Raw genomic sequence first — 25,454 nt, forward strand, 5'->3', positions numbered from 1 at the left:
AAAGCATTTCGATTAACTTAAGGAAGGAGTCTTTTTATTATCAAACATACTTCTTATAATAAGAAATGCATGAAATTTTGACACAGTCAAACGGATCATATTACTTAATGATTCTATAAGTTTAATTTAATTTGACCTTTTTGTTTTCGGATAAAGGTCAGGTCAAGGTCACTACCTTTTTCCTCAACGTAAAGAGTGATTAAAATAAGTGTAGCTCTTTATAGTTCTGTAGACATTTGTTTAAGATTTGAAGATTCAAATCTTCAATGAAATCATAGACCATGAGAGTGTCTATCAGCTTATACTACTAAATTGGAATAAATATTTATACTAAAATTGATATTGCTTAGCCTGCATTTCCTCTAATTTTCTTTGATTTTGAAGAAATTTTGATTATTTTTTTATGCTTCCAATAATAAAATATTTCTAATTTTTATGTATTATGAAGACTTTATATAAAGATATAAATTGACAGAAAAGCTAATATATTGACCGTTTCATAAGAGAGAAAAACTGATTTTAGTGATTTTTTCACAAAAATCAATGTATAGAATGGGCGCTTTAAAAAGCTTATAAAAATGTTATTTGATAGGCAAATCATATTTTAAAAACATATTCTGAAACCCAAGTATCATATTATTAGTTCACATTAGTAAAAAAATCCAACATTATTGTTATTATTTTTAAAATGCTAAAACAGACTCATTATATATATATATAATCTGCAGCTATTCTGAATTGCGCAACATGTGATATTTTCCTACGCCAAAAATATAGTCCTTGTTCCATTCTAAACATTGATTACATTTTTTTATGCCAAGTTGTATGATAGTAAAAAAGAAAGAAAAATATACTATTTTAATTTCCTTTCATCTTGATTTAATGAACAATTAATCAAATTTACGTTTGACAAGTCGAAAACCAGAAAAGACTCCTTCCTTAAAAAGTAATCTACAATATTTTAATTTCATAATTCTGACACCGTCTAAAAGATGTCGGGGGACAAGTTTGTTAATTTATTTTTCCATACACAGACACACACAATTATGTTATATATTTCATGTTTTTTCAATTTTCATTACGATGACCACGGTAAACCCAAAGGACTTCAATGTAAGAGTACACAAAACTGTCTCGTATTTAAAGAAGGTTTATCTTTTCAGAGGCACGTAAACACCCACTCTCCACCATATAAATTTTACTTTCCGAGTTTTAGGAATAAAAACGCCCATTTTAAAAAAAAAAATTCATCCACAGAGAAGAAAATGGTGATGTTTAGTCCTTACACATGTACTTCAATACAGCTTACATAAACTTCATACCCAATTCTTAAGCCCCCTACAAAGAATGCAACACTTGAGATGTGGACTAGCTTAGTTTAATCCAAAATTGTTACTGGTGATGTAGCATTTAGACTACACAAAAATGAATTACTGTATGTCATTATATCTTATCAAATGCGAGTAAAAGTCGTTATCTACATGATCACAAAATGCTTTTATACACACAAGTAATACACAGCAAAAACAAATGAAGTTCATAAAAAAAGGTAAATGGTGACTGAAGCCGAGTACCAAGTCAGCAAATATCAGGAGTACAAATAAAATTTAAGTTGATTGAACACAACACAATAGAGTAATAGTACCTTGTATTACACATGAAGTAATGTAGGTGGGATGAACTTATATATGGATACATTAAATCTACTGTGATCGACCCAAAACAATGTGAATACATGTACATAATAAAATAAAAAGGTGAGTTTTTGCTAGTGAGTAAATATATAAAGTAAGAAGAAAATAGACAGATGTCAGAAAGACAGAGAGAGAGAGAAAAGTGATAGTTTGTGATCCACACAATTTAGTTCTAGATTCTGAATAAAGTTATTCTAACTGATGATGACTTTCTCATTGTCCTGCACAATCACTTACTAAAAACAAGGTTAAGGTCAGACCAAATATTTGGCTGTGCCTGATGAAGTATAGGAACAGCAGAGCTGAATGTGTTACAACAGCAAGCTGTGTATACATACTAATAAATAGCAGGTACAAGATGAGTGATGTTGATAAATCATAAATATGCTGATGTTTGATTAAAACAGAAAGCTAATAAATATTGCAACACCACAGATTTTATAGGATAATATCCATTGCACTTGGAGAACCACTCCTTCATTCTTTGGTGGTCGGCATTTTGATGGGGCGCAGAGCGTCCGAGTGCCATGTCCTGATGTTGGCCAGGGCACGGTTTATCTTGTTACACCAGTTGATTCTCTCTTCTTTAGTATCAGCAGATATCATATGCCTACAAATAAACAAATCAGTATAAAACTAAAATCACTGGAGACTTTATGAATTTATTGCTCTATGAGCTTTCAATTCACCATATAAGTCAGCTATGCTCAACTGAAAGCATGTAGATGAATGTCATTGCTGCCTTCACCATGCTTTCCAAACATTTTTTTACTTTTATAAACTTAGGATGATATTAAGTTGTGTTTTTCTCATCTTTAAAAAGTATATACATTGATCTCATGATGTCATGCACTGCATGAAAAGTTATACAAATGCAACACTTATTGTAAAATTCAAAATCATGTGAAGCAGTAAAATGTGATCAAAGCTTAATTTTCTAAGCTTATTTCCTTGCGATGGGTACAATTGCTGAAGCCAGCACTAACCTGATGGATGTCATGGTGTTGTATGTCTTGCTGACCAGTGTGTCCTCCTCCCCTCTCCGGGGCTGACGCACGGTCACCAGCTCAAACGTGTTAGGTCTGGCACAGATGTCCCGGGGGATCAGACCCACCTTCTCTGTCACACATCTCTTCAAGTCAATGATTCCCATTGGTTCCTATAACAACAGGCAATTGTAAATATACATAATACTAAAATCATTGGGAAGATATCATGCTTGCCTTTGGACCAATAACTGTATATATAAATAAAATGTTGTAGTAAAGCCATGGTTTTTTCTTCTTCAAATCCAAAAATATTACTCAGTAAATTCAATTTTGAAGTATTTTCTTATTTTTTCTAAATAAATTCTGAACCATTTACATTCTCTTAATTTATGCTTAAAACTCTATAGCTACACTACTGACCTTTCTTGTTTCTTCATCGGGATACTTCCAGAAACAGAGTTTGTTTCCCTGAAGAGCGGACCATCTCCTGTGCCAAGCACCAAACCCACTGACATCCTCAAACATGGTCTGTAAAACATATCAATTACATGTATTAACCAATCTAATGTTAAAGCAACACTGCCTACCATTCATGATGTAAATACCAAAGTGAGACTCACCAAAAAGCCTCTTTCCTCCACATTTTGTTCCATCAAACACTTCAATCTCATGTAAATTGTTCCATGTAGAGGAGACAAGTATGGAATCTGTTAGAAACAACAAAAGCATTACATTGCAGAAAAAAAACCAATATGGAGAATACCTTATCTATAATTCACTTAGCCATAAATAATGCTATTATCAAATCACAGATATATTCTCAATTAAAATATTCATGCATTTACCTACATGTGACTTCAACAAAGCTTTTAAGCAAGAGAACTTACCCTTTCCAGTGTGAAGCAGGTCTTGTCCAGGGCCCTCATGGTGATGGGGAGGGTTGTGATTAGGGTGAAGCTAGTTGTCCTAACAGCTGTAGGACCGCCAGGGCTTGGGGCTAAATAGTAATCTACACAACATCAGTCAAAGCCTCACCCCATTTATCAAAGACAAACTATAACTAAGTTTCAGTATTTTTGATACATCTGGCACTTTATTACAATATTTAACTCCTCTACCCCCAAAATAGATTTTAGGCATAAATATACTAATATACATGCAACTGACCACATATTACACTCTAACCAGCATGAAGAAACTGAAATCAATAAGATTTTAAAACTTCATTTATTTCTGAATACCTGGTACAAGATGTCCTTTGGGAAGCTTTTTGGGAGTCTTTCTTTTCTTGTCCTTGATTGCTTCTCTTGATATTGACTGAAATGAAAAAAGAAATATTCACATATTCATGTTCATGATGTTGAAGGGGGGAGGGGGGGGGGGGGGAGAGAGAGAGAGAGATAGAGATAGAGAGAGAGCTTGTGTACACATCTATAAAACAAGATATCTGTGAGCCAATGCTCACTAGTGATACCCCTGCTTTGATGTAAATATGCAAAATAAGCAAAGTCGACATTTAACAGAAAGCTGGCATCCAATTGGTACAGAAATATATCCCACAATATGGCATTCCTAAACAAATAGTGTGTTAAAATTTCAAGCATCTGCGATAAAAAGCTGCTGAGAAATCTTTGAGGAAAATTTGAAAATTTTGGCTTAAATAAACAAAGTACTCATTTGACAGGAAGTTGACGTCCGATTGGTACAAAAATATATCCCACAATATGGCATGCCTTAACAAACACTGTATAAATTTTTCAAGCATCTGCGATAAATAGCTGCTGAGAAATCTTTGACGAATATTTGTTTGAAAATTTTGGCTAAAAATAAACAGTCATTATTTAACAGGAAGTTGCAGCCGATTGATACAAAAATATATCCCACGATATGGCATGCCAAAACAAATAGTGTGTAAAAAATTCAAGCATCTGCGAAAAATAGTTGCTGAGAAATCTTTGACAGAAATTTGTGGCTAAAAATAAACAAAGTACTCATTAAACAGGAAGTTGACGTCTGATTGTTACAAAAATATATCCCACGATATGGCATGCCTATACAAATACTGTGTAAAAATTTCAAGCATCTGCGATAAACAGTTGCTGAAAATTCTTTGACAAAAATTTGTTTGAAAATTTTGGCTAAAAATAAACAAAGTCGTCATTTAACAGGAAGTTGATGTCTGATTGGTACAAAAATATATCCCACGATATGGCATGCCTATACAAATACTGTGTAAAAATTTCAAGCATCTGCGATAAATAGTTGCCGAGATAAATGCAACAGAAATTTTTGTTACGGATGGACAGACAGACACACAAGGGTAAAACAGTATACCCCCTCTCCTTCAGAGCGGGGGTATAAATAAGCAGTCATCATTTAACAGCATCTTGACATCAAATTTGTTAAAAAATGAAGTCCACCATATGGCATCCCTTAACAAAGAGAGTGTTAAATTTTCAAACATCTGTGATTTATAGTTGCTGAGAAATCTTTGATAAAAATTTGTTACAGACAGACAGACACACAAGGGTAAAACAGAATACCCCCTTTGGGGCTAGGGTATATTGAAGTCTAGCAGTTGTTTCGTCTCCTTACCATGCTGTATATTTCAAGGTTTAGTTTAAAGTTGCCACAGATACCATGGATTTTGATCAGGTTGGGAAAATCTAGACTCCCCCTCATCATTGGATCATGTGTTGACAGCATCTGTGTGACTATTACTTGGGCATGATTCCTGATCAGCAACAGAAAATAATGTACTGTGTTGTCTACAAAATAAAATGAACACCAATCTCTAAATATGAAAAAAATATTGAAAGGAAATTTTTCTGTAAATAGAAGTGATCTATTACATTTTATGAAGTACACTGTGCATACATGTATGTCTATAATATACTAAAGACAGAATATGTATATCTTTTCATATAATAGTAAGATTACTTAACAGCCAGATTGTTCTCTACAATAAATGAGAAAGACACTACCAAGTCGGATTTCTCTCCTACCTGAAGCAGTTCCAATCTTGGTGACAAACTCTTTCTTTAGTGGCAGTCTGATGTCACTTATGGTTAGGGATCCTCTGGGCCCTGATCCTGGGGGGTCTAAACACCCTGTCTCTTTCAATCGCTGAATCTCTGTCAGATAAGCTTGTCGTTTTTGGCCTGAAATCAAAGGTTGAACAATCTACTTTTAAAATCTTGCGATTTTTAACCCTCTGTCTTTCCTGACTATTGCCCTTTGAGTGTTGAAGATCAAGAAAATAAAATACATGTATGTAACACATCTAGTTACTTGCGTGTTGATACTTACATGCAATAAGCAAGAGGCGGTTGCACTCCACTTGCTCTGGTGAGCCCTGGAAGTAGGAGTTGCTGGAACAACACTGGTTAAGAGCGTTACTTGTCTGCATGATAACACTCTGTTCCTGGCTAACTAGCTCCTGCAGCTCCTGGGAATACATGATTAATTGATTATCAAAACTTAACTGGTATGTGTATGGTTGATCAGTTTTAAAATGACAAATCTCGTGTCTTAATAAAAATTCAGTGCTGTAAGCCTACTTTGATGCAGACATGTGAATGGCAGAAAACATGGATTTTTTTGGGCAAAATTTTAATCAGATATTATACCTGTATTCTTTCCTGAATGCTTTTGCGCTCTACTTCAGGGGGTAGTTGTGTAGGCATCTCAATTTCCTCTTCACGAATCGAGTCCTCAAACTCTCTATTGCGAATAATTTTCTTCTTAGGAGAATTTGGCTCATGTAAATATCTAAAGAAGTAAAGTTTAACTTTAAACAAAACTTAAAGCAAGGCCATGACTTGCATACCCATGATTTCTAAAATGAGGGAATGTATACAGTTTTGTATGCAAGATATAAGAAATGTCTGCTGACCTGCGGGATCGATACATGCTGACACTGTACACTAAGTTTCCAGCATTATCTTCGCTTGTTGCCATCATGTGACTACGTCTCTTACGCTGCAAAAGATGACCAATTTACAATTAACTGTTTGAATGTTACCTAATTCTCTGGAAAACTTCAAAGCCTAATGTACTATTAACACTTACTGGCGCGACTCTTGGTTTGTTTGCTCCATGAGCCTCCTCCTCTTCATCACTCATAGCATCATCCAGAAGGTCATTGATTTCTGCAGAGTCTGACGTATCATCTCCAACAGAGTAGCGCCGCGAGTCAGAGGAATAGGAGCTCTGTTCACTTGAAGTGCTTTCTAGGCTACTGGAGCTGCTCTGCTGTTGGTAGCCCACAAGGTTGGAGCCACTTCTGTAGCTGGAAGGAACAGGAGCAACAGGATTGACTGAGGGCTTGGGCCTGTTTTCCATAGGTTCCGACTCCTGATGAGGACCACTTGGCAGTACGCTCTGTCGCCGGACAGAGGCGGGAACAAAAGCACTAAAACTCACATCATCACAGTCAGACTCTTCTTCAAACACAGGCTGCCGGGCTTGAGGGCCAACATCACTCTCTGAGTCGCTAGGCAGTCTCTGCATCCCATCATCTGTGGTAGCTTCCTCTTCCTGTGTGGAGGACTGCGGTCTTCTTGTGTATAGCTCCTCGTCCTCTGTGCTGTCAAAACTGTCATCTGATCTCCTGTCAGTGTCTCCAGACATACTAGGTTTCTCATTCCTCTTCTGTGATATCAGGCGGTATATGCTGGGTGAGGGTTTGCTCTTGGCATTCTGGGAGGCAGGCGCCACCTGGGGTTTAGCCTGAGACCCAGGCTGCTCTTGTCCTTTCTTTCCATTGAAATCATAAGAGGCATCACTGTTGTCATCTGAAAGTTCAAATCCCATTGCAGCTAACTTTCTCTCAAACTCTAGAGGCAGAGGTCAGAAAAAGAACAAGAACCTGGTTAGCATAAAAGCATGCAACTTGCGAAGATTTCTCATTCTAGTTGTCTACCAAAATTTCTACTATAGTATATTGTGCTCAAAACTACATTTGGTTGCTTTGAAGCATGGGCTGATATGCTCTGACCTGGGACTAAAATGAGAACTCTTCTTGTTAAGACTGATTGCAATGAAATAGTAAATTGATGGAATGATGTTTTAATGTTTATCAACATAGCAAATGAAATGAGTATTTTATGAAATGATTGATTATCATAAAGCAAAACAAACAACCCATGCTGGTTAGAAAGTACTAAATAAAATTTTGTAAATATGATTGTTAAAAAGAAATTATTACACTTACATGCAAGTTTTAATATCACATGCATTAAAACCTCCAACACCAAATATGAATTACCGGGTAGATACAACATGCACCAACACTTTAAACATCAAAGTTGAATATAAAAACAAACCACAAATAGTGATAGAAATACATACATACATGTAAATAGCAACAAGCCACAAATTTACGCAATACATTGTACATGTAACATATTTTTTCTAACAGCACACAAGGATTTTTGTTCTTTTTCAAAACTCTGGACAGTAAAACAATAAGAATAGATGAGGCCTAAAAAAAAAAACTTGTGTGTTTAGGGTAACACTGATGAAAAAATTAGGTTAGATAGGTAGGGATTTTTTTTCATTTTATCATATTTTTTTTGCATGAATCCTAAGAATGTTTGTTTCTTTCATATTTAAAAACGTATTTTTTATTGGAAATAAGATAAAATTCACAATCGGATAAAATCAGACATCTAAAAATGGTAGGATCAGGCCATTTTTGTAGGTTAGGTCGGGTTACCCGAAACACACAACTTTTTTTTATAGGCCTGACCATGCCAAAAAAACAAGAATAGAATTCCTTGGTCCCCCGCCGGTCAAGCTGTCTAGTATCGAGTCCATCGACCAAGGCTGATTTAGGAACTTGACCAAGGTATTAGTGGTATAAACATTTAGTATAAATTTAATGAAAATCCGTCAAAACTTGTAGGCATGAGAGCGCTTACAAGGCCAATTTTCGGATAAACTGGAGTCATTATTGTGGTCAAAGTCCCATAACTCCAACAAAAAGGATCGACCAATGCTGATTTTCGAACTTAACCAAAGTATTAGTGGTATGAACATTTGGTATAAATCTAATGGAAATCCGTCAAAATTTGTAGGCATGAGAGCGCTTATAAGGCCAATTTTTGGATAAAACGGAGTCATTATTGTGGTCAAAGTCCCATAACTCCAGCAAAAAGTATCGACCAATGCTGATTTTCGAACTTGACCAAAGTATTAGTGGTATAAACATTTGGTATAAATTTAATGAAAATCTGTCAAAATTTGTAGGCATGAGAGCGCTTACAAGGTCAATTTTTGGATAAAACGGAGTCATTATTGCGGTCAAAGTCCCATAACTCCAACAAAAAGGATCGACCATTGCTGATTTTCGATCTTGATCAATGTAATAGTGGTATAAACATCGGTATACATTTAATGAAAATCCGTCAAAATTTGTAGGCATGAGAGCGCTTACAAGGTCAATTTTTGGATAAAACAGAGTCATTATTGCGGTCAAAGTCTCATAACTCCAACAAAAAGTATCGACCAATGCTGATTTTCGAACTTGACCAAAGTAATAATTGTATATACATTTGGTATAAATTTAATGAAAATCCGTCAAAATTTGTAGGCATGAGAGCGCTTACAAGGTCAATTTTTGGATAAAACGGAGTCATTATTGAGTCAAAGTCCCATAACTCCAACAAAAAGTATCGACCAATGCTGATTTTCGAACTTGACCAAGGTAGTAGTGGTATAAACATTTGGTATAAATTTAATGAAAATCCGTCAAAATTTGTAGGCATGAGAGCGCTTACAAGGTCAATTTTTGTATAAAGTCAAAGTCTCATAACTCCAACAAAAAGTATCGACCAATGCTGATTTTCGAACTTGACCAAGGTAATAGTGGTATATACATTTGGTATAAATTTAATGAAAATCCGTCAAAATTTGTAGGCATGAGAGCGCTTACAAAAAAGTGTGACGGACGGACACACGGACGCACGGACGCACGGACACACGGACGCACGGACGCACGGACGGACGCCCGGCATTTCTATGTCCCCGCACCGCGTTGCGGCGGGGGACAAAAAAGAGAGGAATATTTAAGAGACAAATGAGGTTCAGAAAAGTATATACATATACAGAAGGTCTGTTTTATAAAGACAAAGAATTTTAAGGTTTAAAAGCATTTATAACGCATATAGTTAAACTGCACCAAGTACTTTTGAGAAAATAAAAAACATGATAAAAGCATACCAGCTCTAGCTTTGGCTCGAATCGCTTCCCGTCTGTTGTTTCCTAAGTCTGAAGTCAGTTTTTGGTCCTCAGTGTCACTTGGAGTCTGCAATACACAAGACAATTCAAAAGATGAAAAATATTCTAGTACTTCACTAGTAAACCATTATTTTACATAACAACACTAAGATATCATTCCTCAATGCATTCATTCTCTGTAAAACATTACCTTTTCTGGTCTTCCCTCTTTCAATATACCGTTGTCATGCCGATGCTGAATTTTCTGTACTTCTTCCATCCTTTCTCGTCTTAGCTTTTCAGCCACATCTGCTGTTTTGCCATGAGTAGCCTGCTCAAACAGTTTCTGCTGCATCATTTTTGTGGCACTGCCAATCTTTCCTGGATTGCCTCCTGTCTGCTGTGGGCTATCCATTGATGCCTTGATGTGACCAGCTTTCTGCATCAAGTGATCCTTAACAGCCTTTGTTGGTGTGACCGCTTTGTTTTCTGAGGTCTGGCCAATGGCTTTCACCGGAGTAGGCTTTTTGGCACTACCAAACACAGGGGCTTTAACTGGAGATTTCTTCCCCGGAGAGACACTGCCAGGGTCCACCTTCTTGATATAAGAGACTTTGTTACTGGACGACATTTCCTCCCATGCTGACATTCTAGCTGTGACAGAGTATGCAGTAGGCTCCTCTTCTTTCCTTGGGGTAGACTCTGACGTTCTCTGCTGCCAAGATGCCATCCTGGCTGACACGGGCTGAGCAGCAGGGTCATCCTTCTCCACTCGCACCTCTGGTTGTGCTGCCGTTACATTAGGATTCTGTGTCTCTGAGGACTGTGGTTTGGGAAGTGGTGGTTTATCAGACACTGGGGTAGCCATCTGTCTGACAGGCTGGTGCACTTTACTGACTGTAGCAGTGGGTGTTGATATCTTTTGTTCCCACACTGCCTTCTTGGCAGAAACTGGCTGCTGTGATGGATCTACTTGCTTCTCCTGTGCATAGAAAATTTAATGTTAAAAACCACAATACTAGTAAATTTTCATTGTAAAAAATACTTAGTTGATTTGAACTAGCAGTATACCTTTTTGGGAGTTTCAGAGGCCTTCCAGGTGTTTAGTCTCTCAGAAACAGATTTAGTGGTTGGGTCTTCAGTTTTCTCTTTAGAAACTTTAGTTCTGTCAAGCACAGATTTGCATACACTGTTGGTTGGCAATTTACTGGATGCAGAGGATTGTGCAGTAGGGGGTTGTGGGGCATATGTTTTCTTTGGGGAGGGGGCTGCCGGGGCAGGTGGTGCTGGTGGAGGCTTCACTGACTGCTGAGGAGGACTGGGGTCGGCCTCCACTCTAGGGGGTTTAGCAGGAGGTGCCTCAGTAGCAGGCTTTGGTGGTTGCCATCTTGGTTTGGGTTCCTCTGGTTTACTTTGAAAAAGACAATTCGAAATTCATTTTTTCTTTGCCCTAAATCTCAAGTACTGTTCTAATGTAATCTGACAATGGTTTCACAGCAGAGGGCAGAAGACCGAAGTGACATATAGATTAATAAGTTATTAAATTACAGACCATGATTTCTTTCTTGACAGCGACTTACTGAATTGTTGGATGACTAAGATCATCCTCCCAATTGTTGATAGCTTGAGCTAGATGAGCAAATCGCCCCCTTCTGCCAGTGGATGTCGTAGTCTCTTCAATATTTTCCTTGAAGGCTACCGCAGCCTCTCTCCGAATCGTAGTAACTTTCTGCATGGCTGGTTCATTAGATATATCAACCATTTCTGAATCTTTTTCTGAAATTTGATGGCAAAACTGTTTTTTAAGAGATTTAGAAATCAATATAATTTCAAATTAACACAAATTTCACGTTTATTTAAATCTATATATCTATACATGATATTATCATGGTATATTTAAATATTTATCAATATACATTTCACTTTTAAAACTATGATTCTATGAAGTTTATAACTGCTACCTATTTTCTTTGAAAACATGAGTATTAATTTTCCCAAGTTGACAAATGATTTTCTAAAATGACAGGGAAGGGAGCCACTCTTTGTACAAAAAAGTTCTCTAAGACAACCACCAATTTTCATAAAAGAAAAAAATTAATCTTTTTTAACTCGCTAACCCACCTAAACAAAAGGAAAAGGATTTACTCATATCATTTACCTGAGAACTGTTCCCTCTGTTTGTTCAGGGCCTGCATTCTGGATTTGACCCCATTAATGGCCGGTGTGTCAGGGTGCACCATATTCTCCTCCCCACGGACACACTGTCTCTTACCTGGAGAACCTACAATGAAAAATTTACCTCCATGGTAATCATGCTGTTATTTCAAAAATGAAAATCAATATGATTATAAATTGGTACATGTACTTAGACAAAAGAATATGCCTGCTTGATTTTGTTTATTCAAATGTTGATTAAAAAGACAGACCACTAACTTTTTTAAATAACATATCAATACCGGTAATTTCTTACCATCTTTTGAGGTGATGGACACAGCTGGTACATTTTCTCTGGCCTGATTCTGCTCCAATATACGCTTCCTTGGAGTAGCCTCTGGTGTCTTTCCCAGCTTCTGGTTCAATACTTCCCTGCGTTGTCTTGTTTTCTCCAGCAGCCTCTTTCAATAATTAAAACATTCAATTTAAAATGTGTGCCCCTAAGTAACCATCAACATACATATTCAATTTAAATGTTGTATTCAGCAACCATGTGTTCAGTAGCTGGACTTGCCTATGGTAGATACTGTGATGGTAGTTAGTAGTTTAGCCAATGGCAATATGCAGTCTTTCAAACCAAAAAGCATATAAATGGATATACCACTAGTATCTACTACAGGGTTGTTGCATCACTCTTTAGCGCAAATTCAAAATCTCGCTAAATTGGAAAATTTTTGAAGTGTGGAAAGAAATTTAATTGCCGTATAATACATATAAATATGCTTTTTTTTTTGTTCCTAGATGCATTTGAGAATTTTTATGAAGAAATTTGATAAATCTGTAGCTATTTGTCATTGCAAATGGGTCCAAAGGTTTGTTAAAATATGATGGTGTCTCCTGAGTGACTCCTGTCTGATGTCAGCAAAACAAAATTGAGAATTTTTTTATTTCTGACTTAGACTAAGGTAATATGTCAGATAAGTTCTGGATTTTTTAATGGAAAAAAATAAACATGCAATCAGTAGGCGTTTACTTCTAGAGTTCTCACAAACTCTGCCCAAAGCTATACTGTAATTTCTAAACTGGAAAATATTCAAATTTAAAAAAGCATTCTTACAAACAGTTGCCTGAAACGGTATAAGTTTTAAATACTCAAACGGATATTCACTACCAGTAGTGTACATGATAAAAATATTGAAATAAAAAACCTGCAGATCGCCTGACGAAAGTTTTGCATCATTGTACTTTTCAAGCTCCTGAAAAGACTCCACTGCTATTTCCTCAAAAGATCCCAAATCTGATGGCGATTTATCAATATCCTCAATCGTTTTATTTGCAAGCTCTTCAAACGAGGAATCACACACTTCTTGATGAGTTTCAGACATTTTATTTGAATACACAACCACTTAGCGCCAGTCTGGTTTTCTAATGAGCTTTTTGAATTCTGTTATCTTATCCCACGTGATCATACACATTCTTAACCTTTGCAGGTCAAAAAAATTCAAATTGTGTATTCACAAAGTCAGTAATCTTATTTCAACACAAAATACAAAACGACTTAGTTATATCTAACAACCACGAAGTTATGCGAGAATAGAATATCCCACATCTATGCAGAACATGTCCAAATCCCTCATGACTCCGGAAACCAAAATATTCATTGTTAACGTATAAATACTTCAAATTCTAACTTCATCGTTACATCAGATCTGCTTGGCTATCTGTGTACAACAATATCACCATGATATATTGATTACTACTCACCTCCGTGTAGGAATCCATCGTAGAGCTCGTATTCAGTCCTACCACATTTGAACAGTAATCGCTTGGTTCTTGTTTACAAAATTTAAATTTGGCGGTTGGAAGTATCGCGGTTTCTCGCGAAGTCACGTACGAAGCGAGATTACTTCAAAAATGACCGCTCCGTAGAAAATGATTGGTGTGGATGAACATTTTACATTTTCAAGGTTAATGCAATGCATTTTTGATTAGAAAACTAAATAAATAAATATTTATTTACTATTAATTATAGCTTGTTTCATGCAAATTATCAGCCTTGCTGTGATTGGTCAAAATAAAGACCATCGTGATTGTCATGTGACACTCATGTGCTTCTGTTTAGATGAATGAACACGATGCGCCTTTTACTTGTTGTATGTTTTTTAATACTCATCAATTTAATTACAACATCTGCAAGAAGTGTTCATGAGTATTCGAAACTAGGCACTAATGGAGGTACCAACTGTGCAGGCAAGTATACTGTAGTAACGTTATAGTTCTTATTTACAGGTAGAATATTAATTAGAAGGAAGTAATTTAACTTGATATACATGTATGCATATGTTGTCGTTTGGCAGTTTGGGTTTATTCCTATTCACCCAACGAACATGTATCGTATGTTACTCTATAATTACTTTTTTTTAAAGGAAGCAGGCTTTTTTTTAAATACGTAAAGAAATAAGAATTCTCTTTGTTTTCATAAACCAACTCTAGTGTTCCTAGAAAGTATAATAAGTTTCTTGAAAATCTACCTTGTTGTTATTTTAAGAGATAATAACATTATTTGAACATGAAATACGGGTATATTAACTAAAGAAATATTTAGGTAATTTAATTTCCCGCACCTCAGTTGAAGACTCGAAGCATATATTATACAGAATACAAAATACATTTTCTGGCTCAAAATGTAATATACATGATTTCTAAAAATGGTGCAAAAAATTTCTTCATCATCGAAACGATTTCTTAAAAAATCGTACGAACGATTTTTAAAAGCCTTCAAAAAATTAAAAAAATCAATTCGAACGAATTTCTACAAACGATTTTATTTATTTATTTCAGCAAAATTGTAACGGCACTTTTTAAAATACGCCACCGAAAAACAGATTTACAAAACGCATTTATATATATGTGCATGTCAATATAAGATATCGCTAAATTTATAATTAGATATAAATGAAACAAACATACTCTGCACACTTAAAAAGTTCACCTTAAATTTGTATTTATACGGTATGTAGTTATTGGGAGTTAGAATACCAGTTCCCCTCTTCATATTAAAAAAAAAAAGAAATCTTGGACCAATGCAATATTTTCTTGTTTGTTTTGTATACAATAAAAACCGCAATTGTCATATAAAGAATGGCTTAAAGTAAAATATTCATAATCGATAAAATTATTCGAATAATAGAATTTATTTATTGATTTCAATTTTATATAATAATATATTTATGTCGTTTTGTAATAAGCTATACTGACTCGACATGGAATGATCGGAAACTTGTAACCCGCAAAATACTAAGTGAATAGCCCCCGTCAAAGTTGCAATATCAATAATAGAATTTTTTTCCGACGCTGAAATGTTATCGGAAATATTTTTCTCCTTGTTACGTTCTTGCAACCAAGTTACAAAAATAACGCGGGAATTTATCCCAAATACACGTACCCGTAAGTCAATGAATTAAAAGTCAAATGACTTTAATGTATATCACCTGTGCACACGAACAATTAAAAGAGAGAAATGCATTTAATTTTAAGAATGTTTTATTTTGATGTTTTCCGGGCGAAAATTACGAGAATTACAATGTGTAAACCGAGTATTTCCCCGAATTATATCCAACACGTAAGCGTATTCTTATTAGTGTAACGTTAAATAATATATATAATATATATTGTACAGTACATGAGTGCGCAGAAGGATGAATTGAAATTACGAATGAAGTCGAACACGTTTAATTAAAGCTTTAATAAAAAAGTATGAAATATATATATATATATATATATATATATATATATATATATATATATATATATATATATATATATATATATATATATATATATATATATATATATATATATATATATATATCAAATGGAATCGTGATCTTAACTGATTCGCCACCTAAAATGTTGACTGCAAAATAATGGTCTTAATCATGTCATTTCACATAAACAATTTGTAACTTTTGGTGGAATTATGTAATTCAAAACTGTAACTGAAGTAGAGTTGTTTAACAATTACTTTTTCGGGAATATTTTGCAAAAATTATCGCTAAAATGATGAAAGTATGCGGGATATACAAACTTGCGATATCAGCACAGTTGAAGGGTTTTGAAAGGTGTTTTGAATTAATAACCAGCAGATGACACTTGAATATAAAGATGGCAAAGACGCCTCATTTAATAAGCGTGTACCTTCCATGTTTCAGTGTGTACCGTGGTGCTGGGATTAGCAGAGCAACTGTCTGTGATTCACAATGAGACGGTAACTAAAGGACTGGAGAGGCTGTGTAAGTTCCTACCGCAGCCTTACCAAGGGGCGTGTAAAGAATTCGCAGACTTCATCGCAGCCGATATCATAAGAACGTGAGCTCCCCCTCTCATATACATATCCTTCTCTCTCTCTCTCTCTCTCTCTCTCTCTCTCTCTCTCTCTCTCTCTCTCTCTCTCCCTCTCTCTCTCTCTCTCTCTCTCTCTCTCTCTCTCTCTCTCAGAAAAATCCCTTAAGTTATTAGTTATATAATTTGATTCCTGAAACAATTTTATTCTTAATAATGTTTGAAATTTTAATTTTAATTGATGCATAAACTTCAGGTTTTCCAAAGATGACACCGCAGATACAGCATGTCACAAAATGTCTTTTTGCTTTACTGAACCAAAATCAGAAATGTGTCACATCTTTCCGTTGAAATCTAAACAAAGGAACCAATTAGAATATATTCAGGTACCGACGAAAACTACCAGTATGTATTAAGAAATGTCATGTATAAGTCTATACAATACAGATATCTATATTTTTACTAAGAAATTGGAAATGAAATTTTAGAAGAGATTAATTAAACGTGCATTAATTTTTTGAAAATTAAGTTTAAAGAAATACTGGTATATATTTATGAACTTTATAAGAATTATTTTGATGTTATTTCTTCTCGAGTTCTTCAAATAAACGAAAGAAGGGAAAACATTCTTATTTTCTATACAAGAGGTTGTAATGATTGGTCGGTCTACAGTAAATTCTGAAATCAGTTTAAAAGTGAGGGGTATCTAGTTAACACCCAAGTTCTTCATTTTATATACGTATATATATCTTGTATCAATGTTTCAGGCACACACACCTCGTCGTGTCGGGATAAAGATATGCGATCTACCTGGAATAAAAAGCATATGTGGATTAATTGATCAGTAAGTCAGTCTTCATTTCGGCTTTAAAGAATAAGTTGAATATTATATTAATGCGTATAGATTTTACGTGAAAAATATTTCCTATCTTTGGTTATGTGACATAACGTACATGTAGATATGCCACGGCCCAACTTTACTATGCAAGAGTGGCACAGTTGGACATAATTTAGCATATGTTGTCTTTCTTCCAGTGTATTCAGTAAACATGACCCAGCCGTAGACTTAGACGGGGATTTCTACAGCGTATATCAGGCAAGTATTAAACTACATATACATGTAACTGTCATTGTAAATACAATTCCCTTCGAAGGTCAAGTGGTCTGTTCCAAGGCCCCATCCTGACAAAGGATTAGATCCTGGATGTTGATCTGCCGTTTGAATAGTAATTTCGCTTGTGGTCGTCATGGAGTTGTCTCTTTCCTGTATGAATATTTAATGTACAAAATATTAACATACATGTGGGTTGTATTTTTTTTTCTCTTTCTTGAGAATATTTGTACTGTGTGTATCTATATATTTTTTTATGAAGGTGTACATGTATATAAAATTTAAAAAAAATATTAATTTCGCTTATTTGATCACGCTAAAGCTATATACATGTTACATATAATACATACAAATATATGTAATGATAAGGAAATAAGAACAAGGAGATGAAGTGATTTGATACGACCAACAACTAATATAGCCATAAGATCCAAATTACTTTTGATTGAGTTTTATTTCATCTGGACAACTTTTACATTTTGTATACAGACGTTAAGGGGGACATCGTGGCGAGGAAAGGATTGTGACGACGGCCGGAAATCGGTACATCCTGGTGCTAAGTACGTGTATATCAAACAACTTAATTAATTAGATTATAATGATCTTAATGAAGAGGGAAAAAATTGATAATTGACCAATATGTTTTGCTCGGTTTTTCACACGGAAAGAAATTTGTTTCTTTTAAACAATTAAAATTAATAAATGCGTTTTGTTGTTATTTTAGACCCATAGACCACGACAAAGGCTCTGATTCTAATTGTAATGGAATATATGTAAGTTCCCAACTGATCAAGGAACATATAATGATTTCTTTATCATGAAAATATCATCTACATTTATGCTATCTGATCCAAGTTTTTCCTTGATTCGCTTCTATACAAAGCCAATACAGTTTACCTAAAATGGGAGCGGACCAAAGAACTGAATAAAATGGTATATTACTGTAGGTTGTATTTGTATATCTATAGGGCATGAACCCAGCAAGTGGCCGTAGCTATGAGGACGAACTATGTGGCGCTAGTCAACCACGTGGTGTGGCTGTGTTGGGGGACTCTATCAGCGCCCACTTCCACCTCCCCAGGGAATGGTTCAACTCCACAGAGTTGTCCCTGGTATACCCACACACAACATTGCCTCAAGCCATGGTCCGGAGTACTAGTAGCTCTCTCCATTTGGGAGAGGATCGTACCCATTGGCCATGGTTTGCGACAATGATACACCTGACCAGATGATTGTTTTATTCTTGAAATCTGCGTAGTTCTAATTATTGAATTTTTAATATATATATTTATATTATTATCCTCTTTCCAGACGATGTTTTTTAAGGTTAAAATATCGATGGAAGAATTTGAGAAAAATAACACGCGAGAAAAAAAATCAGCTCTGAAAAAAAATAAAATAAGAAATATGACGAACACAAGAGAAATCCTATTTATTTATTTATTATTCAGAAAGCATTCGAATCCCTTCCGTTTATTTTGGAGAATGAGCTCGACTGGCCAGAGTTCTCAACAGTGACAGGTACGATTCGTGGTTGTTATGTAGGATAAATTATGAGTACATTATAAATTAAATGAGTACGTTAAATGAACTAATAAATATACATGGAAAAAGTAACACAATGATTTGTGGTTTTAAAAATTACCAATCGTGCGTCTGAAATGTTCATCCGTTATTATTTACATTGTCTCAAATAGCTTTCATGAATGATACCCACAAATTTCACGATATACTGCATGGGCCCGTAGATTCGGTGTACAAGAGAATGTTTAACAGGAACCATTGTAACCATCGGGACTACCAGAACATCGCTGTCAATGGTACGTTACCCCCCTTCCGCATCCCAACCCAAATACCATCATTTGTTGCATGAAGAAAACTTGTACAATATTCTTGATATTGGATTTAAAGCATGGTCAAAACATCATTGGTTTCGGGCATTTACTATAAGTCTGTTTCAAGACTATTTATGCTGCACATTTGGACGGTTTTTGATAAAAATACACGTACATGTGAAAGAAGTGCAATTGAAATCGACGAAAGAGAACATTTCCAAGATAACTTCATTTACACATTATCATTATTTCCTCGTAAAAATTCATAGGAACGAAAATAGATTTCATACGGAGATTTATAATCATGATGGGGAATGTTGACATCTTTTATCCATTGGGAAGTCCCTCGGAATACCTCCAACAATTCTTCAACGTTATTATCCGGGTACATTAATCTCTTTAGCAGTGGAAAATCCCCGTAGACTTTTTATTTGTAGCCGTATATTAAAACCTGACAAGCTATAGGGGGCGTATCAAATGGGAAATCTAGGGATTTTTTCATACTGTTGAATGAACATCGCCTGAACCAAGGGGAATTAATAAATATCGAATAATTAAGATAATATACGATATAAATATCTTGGGACAAACTTATAAACATAGCTTCATAGAGGGTTCAGACCCCCCCCCCCCAACACTTTTTCTCGCAGGAAACATAATTGTTCCTAAATTTACCTTGAAAAGATTGAAATATTGAGAAGTCGGATTAGGATTTTTGTAATTTGGGGAATTAGGTTTTTTTTTTTTTTTTGCTTGTCTTGTCAATATTTCTGAGAATTAGTCTAGCCCCCCACTTTCAATTTGCTTCCGACGCCAGTGTGTTGGATAACGTCACGGTATATTGCTTTAGGAATGCATGACTTTACAATCCTCTCAACATCCAACCACCCTTAACACTCTAATTTTTGTTTATAAATTTGATTCAGTTTATCGGATATAGTTATATTTTATATACATGTATACAAGTGCATAAGTACTAAAGATGTAGGAAACATGCAATTCTATGTCTTGGCTTACATCAATTCTTTTATTATGAAATGTTATTCATTTCTCAGGGGCAAGATCATCTTCAATGGCCGACACCATTCAATTTAGGTATATGCTTTTATGACAGTTATTCTTAACTCGTGGTTAAGTAGAGTATATTTCATAAACGACTGCATGATCCAATGAGCACGATATTGGGTTTTTTTAAATTAAATTTTAAAGTTAGACTTTGCGTGAAATTAAAGAACGTGTAATTTTTAGAAATAAGAATACACGTATATTTAGATCCTGACTACAAGTTTATTCGAATTTATTTCTTGTAAAGAAAAGAAAAACAGTATAAAGAAGCAAAAACAAAATGTGAGAATTTTGTTTTTGTTTTTGTAATTTTAAATTTTCAATAAAAACCAATTTTTTTTTTATAGCAAAACACGATCATCGTGTGTTTAAATACTCTGTTTGTGCACAGTTTCTATTTAGTTTGTAGTATACATGTACATAACCCATTTCTTTGAAGACGTAATTCTCGCTTATGCACGTAACCCGTACATATTGCAAATGGTTAATGATCACTGCATTTCTACAATACACCTCCAATACTATACACCATTAACTGATGTTTAGAAATATACTATATATGTACATATCAAACCCAACAAACAGGTTTCAGGGTTTATAATGACTGACCTGCCAATCAGTCCGCCAGCCCCGTTTTTTTTTCTTCGTTTTTTTTTTGGGGGGGGGGGGGGTGGCGCAACTTGTCTTTGCATGTAAGTAAGTAAGTAAATAATTTATTATAGTGACATGTGTATATAGCATAATTACAAAATGTAACAAAATTCAACATGTAACTGTTGAATAGAAAGGACATTTTGTTTTGCCGAAAATTTATGACATTAACTCTCTTATAGAATTGGAAGTCTGTCTTTTCTAAATAGGTGTTATAAAACAAATATTATCGTTGATACGGGTATCATTTGTATGTTTTAGAAAGCATTTAGCAATCATATTGCATCGCCTTGTCAGAATTGATTACATAAACTCAAGTTTTATAGAAAAAAAATTATGGCATTCTATTCAAAGATAATAAAAGTGCATACAAATTTTAATTTGCTGCTTCACTTTTCTTGTCATTAAATTGTCACAAAAACAATTTTCACAAACGATATAATAACAATATACCGGTATACTTTTACATTAACGCATACCGGTATATGTAGTCAGTAGATTTTAAAACATATACTCAATGTTTTATTATATGTACGTATTAATGCTAGCATTGTATATATATGGATAACACAATTATCGCCTTAGTTCAATCAATTATTAACAGTAAAAAATGATTAACATTTTAAACTGACTGATACACATGTATTCAAAAGGTTGAATTTCGCAGTTTCAGGAGAAACATCACGCATGACCAGCCGGTAGTCGTCTTCTATGCTTTAGTGGGGAATGACGTTTGTAACGGGTTAGTATGAAACAATCTATTAATTGACGGGAGTAACTCAATGTTCAGATAAGTATAAAGAGAACCATTTTATGATTTTTTTTTATGCATTTCATTGAGTAAAAATTGCCAATTCGGAGGGGCGACCATTTGAAGCAAGATCCAAACTACGTACATGCACAGAAAATTGTGCATATTTTTATATATATACCCCTTTACTATTTCGACAAAGCGCCGTAGATATAAAAGCACTTTACTCCATGTGATCTTCGAAAGAAGAGGGGTGAATAAGGCGTGTAAAATGCCCATATGAGGAATGATTATAGATACTGCAAAATTAAAATATCATTAAATCTTATATTTTAAAAAGAAATAATTAAAAACAATGTACATTTAACGTAACATCGGTTTGTAACCCATAAATATGTTAAATACTTGTAATAGGTTGATTCAAACTGGCGTATGCGTGTCAAAACCTCCAAATAGTGTCTTTTTTATAACTTCAATGCCTTTTCTTTTTTAGAGTGGGTCTGAGCTCCATATTTTTGTCATAGTCTAAATGCGGTTTAATGGAATTTAAACCGATTTTAATCAACAAAAATGTGGAGAGAAGACCCAATATATTTTAAAAATGTCATTTTCTAGCCCAACAATTGAACGTTTTAGAAAAATAATACAAGTTCGTTAACTCGTGGCCAACGTCTCATAAAGCATTTAAACAACGCACGTTGTTGAATGAAATGGCTCAGTGGTTAGAGCACCAGATATTAGGTAAATTTATAGAACTTGGGTTTTTAGGTTGTGGGTTCGATACCACCAAAACGTTATAATTTATTATTTTTTTCTTATCGTTTTTTGAAATATTTCATACTGAATATAGTTAGAAATTACCCTTTTGTAAACTTGTATTATAACATATCAAATATATTTAATTGAAAAAAAAAATGTTAAATTTGAAATTGTATTTTACGACTAAACCAAATGGGCAGTTACACCACCTTATTCCCCCATCTTCTTACAAAAAATATTCAAATTGTACGTGTATAAGCAGATGCATAATTAATTATGCCATAGAATTAAAACAATCAGCTGTTTATGAAGTTAATGTCGGATATTTACATAAGTTGTACCTATGATGGCTTTTGTAGACATCACGATACATTCAATCACATGACCACTGTAGAAGAAATGAAAAATAAGTCCATCACTACGCTGAACTATTTAGTAAGTGTATATCTTTATAATATATTTACATTTGTCAGTGTCTTTATCATATATAACACTAAGAATCTTTTTTGTAATGCTTAGTTTAATACGGATCATCAATGATTGTTTTAAAAATTTTTGACTTTTTTAATTATTCCTCAATTAGAGCGCAATTTTCATTGTAACTATACAAGTACAATATGGTAATTGTAAAAATGTCAATAGTTATTCTTCTAAACTGGAGGAAAGCATTACACATTCGTCTACATGGCAATACATGATTGCATATTTAAATGTGTCGTAGGCAAAAGCTCTCCCAAAAGGAAGTCACGTGTTTATAACAGGGTTGGCAGATGGCGCTGTCTTATACAACTCACTAAGTGATAGAATTCATCCGATTGGTTCATTGCGGAATGATGTCACATATTCCGACTTCTACGATTATTTCAATTGTTTAGAGGTATATTGTCAGTCTGTTCATTAATTCAGCTTTTGTATTTTCGATGTGAAATTGGTTAAGGTCAGAGGATAAATTTTTTCACAGATGCAACTTTTTGGGGTTGCGTTGGCTTCAACATATTTTTAAAATTTTATAATAACATTTTCCAATTCAGATTTCACCATGCTTGGGATGGATGAATACGAATGCAACGATACGAGAGCTAACAACAAAGGTAACTTGTAACAAATTAATGCGTCAGAATGATACAACAAAAAGAAATACTGAACCTGGTATACGACTTGTATACATTTATGTCAGTATTTTGCTCATCAAAATTGAAACCTATGGAAAGCAAACTAATTTGGACATTTCGCATATACACTTGCAGTTGAATTTGACTCGTTATCATTTTATTTAAGCGGGCAATGGAGTTGAGTGAGGCGCTGAAAGAAGTCGTAACCACTCACCAGTCTTCTTTCTCTAACTTCAAACTTCACTATGTTGTTAACCCAATTGACCAAGGTAATTATGTTTTGTCATTAATCTCAGTAAATATTGACATGCCTTACTGTAATGATCCCAAAGTGCTAGTGTGTAGCTCATCTGTACTTCTTTGTGAATTCACCTGCATGGCTAAGAAAACGTTCACAAATGCGTTACTAACACTATGCAAAAGGTAATTTACTTATTTTAATAGTAATGCCATATTTATAATATATTTCAGTCCTGGATGAGTGGAAGAAACATGGAGGGGAGGATTGGCAGTTACTAGAACCCGTGGACGGATTCCATTCTAACCAGGTATATATATATATATATATATATATATATATATATATATATATATATATATATATATATATATATATATATATATATATATATATATATATATATATATATATATATATATATATATATAAAACAAATGTACATGTTCATATCCCGAAAATGAAATAAAACGCATTCATTTTAATTTCATTGTTAAAGCAAAGCTGCAGATTGGCATTTGCCATAACAGGTTTGGAACAATGACAATATACTCTTCATCTCATAAAGGGAAACTGATGAACATGTAAAAATATTAAACGTCAAGCTACTACATGTAATTACGCGCAAACCTGCTAGATCCCGAAAAAAATGTGTGTGCGCAATGGGACCAATAGCTACGGAACAGAAGCGACCGCCGCACCAATAATTCAGATTTGCCCCCCCCCCCCCCACAAAAAAAAACACCAAAAAAAATGGGGAAAAAATACCGTATTAAATTTATTTCATCAAATCTTTTGTAGCTTGGACAAGCTTTGACAGCCGCTGCCATTTGGGAAAACTTGGAGAAAATGTTCCCAGATGCCTTAGGACCAGTTAATCCAAACAATGCCAAAATCAAGTCTATGTTCGGAAACCAAGGCGGTTACATTTGATACATTTCCAGTTTTAACCAAAAGGGTTGTGCAATAACTTTATACCAATTATGATATTATAAGTTTGTAAAACCTCATTTAATGTACCATGTATTTTTACAATTTGATTTTTCCAGACACTTTTGTTATGACTTTTTATGAGAGACAAATAAGGATACGTAACGTGTTCCGAAAAAGATAGACCTTTTTTTTTTCTACCACTTCTAGGCGTAGAGTACTTCGTGTACCATTGGTTTGACATTTTTTTTACCACGAAAATGAAACAATACCAACCGGTGCTTATGTTTTGCGACAACAGACACGTGATGTGATTTTATAATCTTATTCAGAGAAAATCTTGCAAGTATTATATTTTGTGAAGTATTTATGAAGAGAGAGAGAGAGAGAGAGAGAGAGAGAGAGAGAGAGAGAAGAGAGAGAGAGAGAATATGCACTGTGTTCACACTTAAAAATGTATGATGTTGCACTTCAATTTATCACTTAAATATTTTTTTTAATATCTTCTTTGTTGAATAATGAAGAAAAGAACAAATACTCATATAAATAAAAATTATACAGGCAGCTCTACGTGTTAATCTAATAGACAAGAGGGTGAAAGTG

At 34.4% G+C, this 25,454-nt stretch overlaps 2 protein-coding genes across 6 annotated transcripts; one reads left to right on the forward strand and one right to left on the reverse strand.

Moving 5' to 3' along the window:
• Positions 1-1,246: 1,246 nt before the first annotated feature.
• On the reverse strand, positions 1,247-13,975 carry LOC105332001 (anillin). 4 transcript variants are annotated; one of them, XM_011434417.3, is made up of 19 exons: positions 13,823-13,975; positions 12,375-12,519; positions 12,063-12,185; positions 11,485-11,680; positions 10,976-11,315; positions 10,116-10,886; positions 9,908-9,992; positions 6,755-7,521; positions 6,579-6,664; positions 6,313-6,454; positions 5,993-6,131; positions 5,689-5,844; positions 5,279-5,451; positions 3,925-4,000; positions 3,571-3,692; positions 3,304-3,390; positions 3,104-3,211; positions 2,681-2,853; positions 1,247-2,304 (listed from the first exon to the last, which is right to left on the reverse strand). In XM_011434417.3, the coding sequence occupies exons 1-19, from the start codon at positions 13,838-13,840 to the stop codon at positions 2,172-2,174; spliced, it is 3,840 nt and encodes a 1,279-aa protein (XP_011432719.3). In that variant the 5' UTR covers positions 13,841-13,975; the 3' UTR covers positions 1,247-2,171. The 4 variants fall into 4 exon arrangements, with proteins under 4 accessions (XP_011432719.3, XP_065935509.1, XP_011432715.3 ...); XM_066079437.1 differs by lacking the exon at positions 13,823-13,975 and adding an exon at positions 13,267-13,788 and having other exon boundaries at positions 3,571-3,680; XM_011434413.4 differs by lacking the exon at positions 13,823-13,975 and adding an exon at positions 13,267-13,788.
• Positions 13,972-25,416, forward strand: LOC105332002 (acyloxyacyl hydrolase). 2 transcript variants are annotated; one of them, XM_066079441.1, is made up of 18 exons: positions 13,972-14,025; positions 16,270-16,426; positions 16,656-16,785; positions 17,167-17,243; positions 17,435-17,495; positions 18,000-18,070; positions 18,235-18,283; positions 18,479-18,622; positions 18,962-19,031; positions 19,208-19,330; positions 20,401-20,440; positions 21,729-21,803; positions 22,931-23,006; positions 23,293-23,448; positions 23,603-23,662; positions 23,850-23,952; positions 24,155-24,231; positions 24,723-25,416. In XM_066079441.1, exons 1-18 carry the CDS (start codon positions 14,004-14,006, stop codon positions 24,852-24,854), a joined length of 1,623 nt encoding a protein of 540 aa, XP_065935513.1. In that variant the 5' UTR covers positions 13,972-14,003; the 3' UTR covers positions 24,855-25,416. The 2 variants fall into 2 exon arrangements, with proteins under 2 accessions (XP_065935513.1, XP_034335823.2); XM_034479932.2 differs by lacking the exon at positions 13,972-14,025 and adding an exon at positions 14,148-14,308.
• The last annotated feature ends 38 nt before the right edge of the window (positions 25,417-25,454 follow it).

Source organism: Magallana gigas, chromosome 3 (assembly GCF_963853765.1).
Source record: "Magallana gigas chromosome 3, xbMagGiga1.1, whole genome shotgun sequence".
In the NCBI taxonomy this organism is placed as follows: domain Eukaryota; kingdom Metazoa; phylum Mollusca; class Bivalvia; order Ostreida; family Ostreidae; genus Magallana; species Magallana gigas.